Raw genomic sequence first — 7365 nt, 5'->3', positions numbered from 1 at the left:
GGATGGGAAGATCGGGAGCTCCCGACCTGTGCTCCGAGATCACCGGAGAGCGCTGCGGGGAAACGGGAAAAGACTGAGCGCGCGAGACTCCAACTTCACAGTCAGAAAGTCTACCTAGAAGGTAGAAGACTCGACCCTCCCCTACCCGTAGCACGCAGGCGCGTCCTCCTCTCCCGCCTTCGCCTACATGCACGAGGCCACGCCTCTCCCGCCGCACGCAGGCGCATTCTCCTTGGCGCTCTCTTGCTGGGCTCCGCAGCCTTCCAGGATGCCCCGCCCCCCAACACCACGCAGGCGCGTCTTTTGAGTAGCCCTCTTAGGCTCCACGCCCCGCTCCCAAGGAGCTCCGCCCTTTCCGTAGCACGCAGGCGCATTTTCCAGGGCGCTCTCTCAGGCCCCCGCCTCCTCCATACGGCGCCACGCCTCTCCCTTAGTACGCAGGCGCGTCTCTCTTGGAGCTCGCGCAGGCCCCGCCCCCTCCTCGCCACCCCGCCCCCGCCGCCCTGCCCTGCCCCGCCCCTAGGCGGTTGCTGGCGGCGGCCGCCACCCTCCCTCGACCCAATGGCGCGGCTGCGGCGTCAGTAATGTGAAGCAGTGAACTGGCTTGTCCGGCCCCCGGGCCTGCAGCCCATTACACCATCCGCCGCGGCAGCTGCTGCAACGCGAACGACCTGGGAGGGAGGGTGCAGACGGCTCCGCGGGGCGGGGCGGAGCGATCAGCGCGGCCGGATTCATTCCTGTGGGGCGCGGGGCATGGAGGAGCTGTGCGGCCGCAGGCGGAGTAGGGCATCCCAAGCGACGGGGACAACGGTTTCCATTTGAAGGGGCGGCCGGAACCGGAGCAGCCGACTGCGGGAGGACCAGCCCCGGGGCAGGTAGCGTTGGCCGCGGCCTGGGGCTCGGCGGGGAGGCCTGGGCGGGAGGAGGGCGTCGGGGCAGATGGCGGCCGGCCGGCCGACTGGCTGGGGTCGTGTGGGCCGCGGGACCCAGGGCAGGCGGGCGGCTGGAAGGGGTGGAGGCGAAGGTGACGGAGGGCGGTTGTGGCCGCGGAGCACGGGGCGGCTGGGGAAGTTGAAGGCTGGAAGGCGGCCGGATTTCCCGAGCGCCTCGCGTAGTTTGAAGGGAAGAAAGCCTTTCCGGCGAGGTCTCAGCGTGAGCAGGCCGAGAGTTGGTGCGCCTGACCTTTTTGTTCCTCGTCGAAACCCATCCTGGCCACACAGCGAGGCCTTCCAGCCTCTCGCCCTTGGCGAATTCTCTGCAGAGGCAAGAAAGAAACATTTCGGAGCCCGCCGCGTCTCCTGCCCCTTTCGGTTACTCGCTGGGCGTGTGCAAGGCAAAACCAGAACAAAGCTGGGCTGCCTAGAGCCGGACACGAGGAAACCAATTGCCTGTAGTGTTTTCATTTTCCGCACATTGGGAGGAAACTGCCTTCCAGCGAAACATTATGTCTCCATGTGAACCCTTTTGTATTTTCCTTCTGCACCTCTTTTGGAGGAAGGGGGAAAGGATCGTTACGAGTATGGCATTTTTTTCCTTTTCTTCCCCCCCCCCCCGCCCGCCACCCACAAGATTAGAAAATAGGGAAGCCCAAATCGTGTTTTTACCTTCACTTGTGTGCAAAAATCCTAAAACTGCTTCTTTTCTATATGTTTATTTTTCTAATTCTCTAGTTTGGTGCTCTGCTTCTCCGATGTTGGAATGCGATAGGACAGAACATTCTCTCTGGGTTTTATATCCGTTCTGGATCTCAGTGACTAACGTTGAACTTTGGCTCCTGTTACTTGCCTGCGTGTAGAGTTAAGCTGGAGCTTTGCTTTGAACGATAAATAAAGCTTAGCCTCGACTGGACATAAATGGATCTAAAGACAGCGGTGTTCAACGCAGCGCGCGATGGCAAACTCCGGCTCCTCACCAAGTTGCTGGCCAGCAAATCTAAAGCGGAGGTTTCCTCCTTGATCTCGGAAAAAACAAATGGGGCCACCCCACTCTTGATGGCTGCTAGGTATGGGCACCTCGACATGGTAGAATTCCTTCTAGAGCAGTGCAGTGCTTCCATAGAAGTCGGGGGCTCTGTCAATTTTGACGGGGAAACCATCGAGGGGGCCCCCCCTTTATGGGCAGCTTCTGCAGCAGGGCATCTGAAGGTTGTCCAGTCTTTGTTAAATCATGGAGCATCTGTCAACAACACGACTTTAACCAACTCAACTCCTCTTCGTGCTGCGTGCTTCGATGGCCACTTGGAAATAGTGAAGTATCTTGTAGAACACAAAGCCGATTTGGAAGTGTCCAACCGACACGGGCATACGTGCTTGATGATTTCCTGCTACAAAGGACACAAAGAGATCGCTCAGTATTTACTTGAAAAGGGGGCAGATGTTAATAGAAAAAGTGTTAAAGGTGAGTTCAGCTTTGTTTTTCTTTTGTTTTAAGTGACTGCCTCTATTTTCAGGAAGTTTGGTGACAATTTGTAGCATTGTTGTTGAGTAGACCTACACTAGCAGACCCGTGTTTACTAGGTAACCCTTCCAGGATTACCTTGACCCTGACACTTGATAGTGCATTAAACCTAAGTGATAAACGTTCCTAGTCACTGCCTTCAGCAGCATTTTCTCTCTCTCTCTCTCTCCCCTGAAGTTACAGAGTATATTAGTGGTAGAAGAGCTGAACCTCCTGGTTACAATTTGATCCACTGTTTGGAACTTTTTTAAAAGTCACTTTGGAGTAGTGAGTCACTATCTTGTTTATTCTAGGTAGGCATTTTATTTGTTACTCTGTCATAGAAGACCAGACCACTGCCTTGAAAGGATTAAGTCTGAAAGATACTTGTTCCCTGAGTCCACTTACTGGAGGCCAGTAGAACATACATTAAATGTAACAAGACAGAAAATGGATTTTCAAGACTTGCCCAAGGCTTAAAAAGCTAAATACAGCTGGGAGTGGTGGTGCATCCCTTTTAATCCCAGCACCTGGGAGGCAGAGGCAGGTGGATGGAGGCCAGCCAGGGCTACACAGAGGAACCCTGTTGGGGGAGGGGGAAGCTAAATAGGGACTAGGTCAAACTAGTGTGGATTGTTGGCAACAATTATAGCACCTTTGTCAGGAAGAGACTAGGTTTACAGTTCAGTGTAACTTTCAAGATTGTAAGAAACTAAAGATGGTAGTGATAGGAATTCTTTCAACCTTTAAAAGAGGCTTTTTCAGCACAATTTTGACAATCTGAAGATCTTAAGTCAGTCTGCACGACAGTAAAATAATTCACTACCTAACTTTGAAAAGCTGGTTAGATCTAAGAATAGCATACATCAAGCTAAGAGTTTTTCAAACAACATAACTTGGCTTGCTTTGTTTACAATGTAAATTAAGTCTTATCTCTGAATTCTAGACTTCTATAGAAGTTCACCATCTTTTGTAGTTTGTATCTTACCTTTGGAGATAGATTGTGCCCCCCCTTCCTGCTTTGCCTTTGCTGTTGGGTGACACCCCACCTTGTGTGTATGTGTGTATGTATGTATGTTGTATGTGTGTGTAAATGCATGTGCATGTATTTGTGTGTCCAAGTACAGGCCCAGGTGTAGTGAGAATTGTGGTTTCTTTAAAAATACAGAATTGTTATAGAAATATGTCTGTGTTTTAATCCCAGGTGTGGGATATGGGGCAGCTGGCTATGATTTGCCTCATGCTCTAGCAGGGGTGTGATTTTGCCAGCTACAGATAGTTTCTGCAGATGTATAACATTTGGAATTCTGGGGACTCTTGAAAGGGTATATAAGTGCTAGAGTCCTAAGAGGGGCTGTGGCTGCTGCTCCTCCTCTTCTTCCCCTTCCTCCTTCTGATGCTGGTTGCTGTGGTTGAGGTTTGTTGCATTTTGTCAAGTGGTCATGTAGAAACAGACAAGAAGAAATTGAATATCTTGACCAGGAAGATCAAACTTGCCCCAAGGAACTCGACTCCCCTAATCAGCAGGAAGTAGTTTAACAATATCGATGCCCCCTTTCTCCTCTAGCCGCCCTTTTCTCCTACCTAGGGTTTGGAGGTTGGAATAGGGGTGCAGAAGGGTGGTGGAAAAAGAAATTGACAAAATAGCCAAATGCCTGGCTACTCACATGTCTTTTTTTTTTTAAGATTTATTTATTATTATAAATGAGTACACTGTAGCTGTCTTCAGAGAACCAGAAGGGGGCGTCAGATTTCATTACAGGTGGTTGTGAGCCACCATGTGGTTGCTGGGATTTGAACTCATGACCTTCCGAAGAGCAGTTGGTGTTCTTACCCGCTGAGCCATCTCACCAGCCCTACTCACATGTCTTAATCCTAGATTATGTCATTCAAGCCCAGCAAACATGGCTAGCTCATTCTTGTTTGATACAATTTTTCATTGAATGTATATAGTCAATTGATCCAGGACTGTGCTGCTGTGAATATTCTTGACGATAATCGTGTATTAGCACACTTCAGTGAGAATAATTATAGTATGAATGCCTTCATAGGGTGAATTGCTGAAGCAAAGTATGTGTTGTGATAGAAGGTAAACTGCTGTGGGACACTGTATTGTTGCTGAACGTGTTTATAACAATGGTTTTTTGTTTTTTGTTTTGTTTTGTTTGAAAAGGCCTTATGAAAATGATACAAGACCGTTTAGGGTTTTTTTTTCTTGAAGTGTTTTGGAGCAAATGCAAAACTATTAAATAAAAATTCTGGTACTCAGACAATCCTTTCAGAGATAGTTATAAATTTTATACAGATGTGAGCATGCAGTTTCATTTAATATCTTGTTCTATAACCTGTTTTTTAAATTAGTAAGTTATTTTTAAATTCTTAATCATAGCTCCTTAGTTTTAAGAACTGCATACTTTTTCTTTTTGTACACTAATTAGATAGATGTTCTTGTTCATTTTTTCAAAAATAAGTAAATCTTGGCTGAATAGTTGATACTAGAGGATATACAATATGTTTAGTATTTTTCTTTTAACATTTTTACTTTTACTAAAACTAAATTTTTTTCTCACATAATACATTCCAGTTGTGTTTTCTCTTCCTTTACTCCTCTCAGTTCTAACCCACCTCCCTCCCATCTAGATCAGTTCCCCTCATTAGAAAACAAACAGGCTTCTAAGGGAATATACTATATACTACATTACACTATACTATACCATGTTATACTATATTACACTGTATTATGATAAAAGTAACACGTTGGAACTGAACAAAAACAAACAGAAGGAAAAGAGCCCAAGAAAGGGCAGAAGAAATAGAGACCCATTTGCTCATATACCAGTGGACCCCATAAAAACACTAAGCTGGAAGTCATGATAATATATATGTAAATGACCTGGTGCAGACATGTGCAGGTCATGTGCATCTGCCTCAGTCTCTGTGAGTTCATATGTGCCATATTGATTTAGAGGGCTTTTTTTTTTCCTTGTTTGTCCTCCAACCCCTCTGGCTCTATCTGCCCACTCTTCCCTGGGGTTCCCTGGGCCCCGAGGGGAAGGATTTGATGGAGACATCCCGTTTAGGACTGTGTTCCAAGGTCTGGCCACACTCTACGTAGTAGTGTCTGGATGTGGTCTCTTTATTTCTTTGCGCTGCTGCAGGAAGAAGCTTCTCTGGCAGCCGAGCTAGTCATGGGTCATAGTAGAGCAGAATGGTCTTAGGAGCTGTTTGTTAGCTTGTTGGTTCAGGACAGTAGTATTTGGTTTTACCCTAGGTCCCTGTACTATCCAGGCTCAGGTTCTTGGTCATCCAAGCAGTGTCAGTTATGGGTTCCATCACATGGGGTGTACTTAAGTCAAGTCAGACATTGGTTAGTTAGCCCCACAAGGCTTCGTAACACTATTGCACTAACATATCTTGCAGGCAGGACACCATTCTAGGTTAAACTCCTTAGTGATTTGCTTGGTTTTTTGTTTTGTTTTGGTTTGTTTTGGTTTTACATTTCTCCTTTGGTAGGGTGCTGTATCAAGGGTGCTAGAACATAGGGGTGCAGGCTCTCTGTAGGCATCAGCTTGAATTCTTCCTGTCTAATGAGTTGTATAGATGTTGTCTTCAGCAGTGGGGTCTTGCCATTAGTTTGTGGTGAGCAACCTATAGTCTTGGCAGCAGCATGGGTTGTTTGAGGGGTTCCTATGGACCCCCTTTGACCAACAACTCAATTAGATGTTACTCAATCCCAGTACTAAAAGTGACAAGAGATGGCCAGATCAGGCTCTCTCTCCCTATTATTTGGGTATTTCATTTAGTTCTACTTCATTTATGTATATAATTTAGGAAGCTTCTGCTGTATTATGTTTCCATCCTACCCTTTAAGTGGCCTTTAATTTTAGCTGTCTTTCCTCATATTCTCTCCTTCATCCTCTTCTCCCCTTCCCTCCCCACGTCGTTCTCCTGTTCCAGCCCTCCTATCCATCCATGGTTATTTACATCCATGACTATCTATTCCATTCCCCCTTTTTTTTTGAGACAGGGTTTTTCTGTATAGCCCTGGCTGTCCTGGAACTCACTTTGTAGACCATGCTGACCTTGAACTCAGAAATCCACCTGCCTCTGCCTCCCAAGTGCTGGGTTTAAAGGCGTGCACCACCACTGCCCTGGTTCTCATTACTTTTAACAGGCAGTTGGCATTTTTTGAATATGTTTAAGTGGTATAATTCATTCATTAGTTGAGAGGGCATTATCAGTAAGACAAGATATCTATTCTTGATCCCTGCCTTTGAGGTTTGATCTCAAAGACAGATTCATAAGCAGATACTGTTATATAAATGGAAAGAACTTTATCCCTAACAACAAAACTGCCCAAGGAGGAGTGCACTGGGTTCCTTCTTTCCCCATAGCACTCCATAAAGTGAGAAAGTTCTTCAGATATTCAGGAGTATCTCTCTAGTTTAACATAACAATTGATTTTTTACTTTATGCTTATGGGATTTTTGTGTGCATGCATGCCTCTGCATTGTGGGATTTTGTCTGCGTGCATGCCTCTGCACTGTGTATTTTCAGTACTTGTGGAGACCAGAATGGTATTGGATTCCTTTGGGGTTGGTGGTGCAGTTTTGGGCTGCCTTATGGATGCTGGGGGTGGAACTCAGATCCCGTGGGAGAGCAACCAGTGTTCTTAATCACTGAGCCATCTCTCCAGGCCTGTAACAATTGGCTTTCGAGACAAGTTGGTCCCTGTTTAAAACCAATGATCTCCAAATCTGAAGAGATTATATTTTTCCCCAGAATTACTATGTTTGTCTCAGTACTTCACATTTATGATCTTCTTTAGGTTTGTTTTGAAGTTACTTAAACCCTTCATGTCTGTTTTTACATCCAAACTGTTAAGAATTTAGCAATAATTTTTGTGGATTTTCTTTTTCTTTTTTTTTT

At 46.4% G+C, this 7365-nt stretch overlaps 1 protein-coding gene across 1 annotated transcript in view; it reads left to right on the top strand.

The window, feature by feature from the left end:
• The first annotated feature begins 466 nt into the window (after positions 1-466).
• The window catches only part of Fem1c (fem-1 homolog C), a 19622-nt gene continuing 12723 nt past the window's right edge, over positions 467-7365 (top strand). The window contains exons 1-2 of the mRNA XM_031365631.1: positions 467-875; positions 1671-2397. Coding sequence (XP_031221491.1) covers positions 1854-2397 — 544 coding nt within the window. The 5' untranslated portion in view covers positions 467-875; positions 1671-1853. The remainder of the gene's footprint in view (positions 876-1670; positions 2398-7365) is intronic.

Source organism: Mastomys coucha, unplaced genomic scaffold, assembly GCF_008632895.1.
Source record: "Mastomys coucha isolate ucsf_1 unplaced genomic scaffold, UCSF_Mcou_1 pScaffold13, whole genome shotgun sequence".
Taxonomy (NCBI): Eukaryota; Metazoa; Chordata; class Mammalia; order Rodentia; family Muridae; genus Mastomys; species Mastomys coucha.
This window is presented reverse-complemented; position numbering and strand designations above follow the sequence as displayed.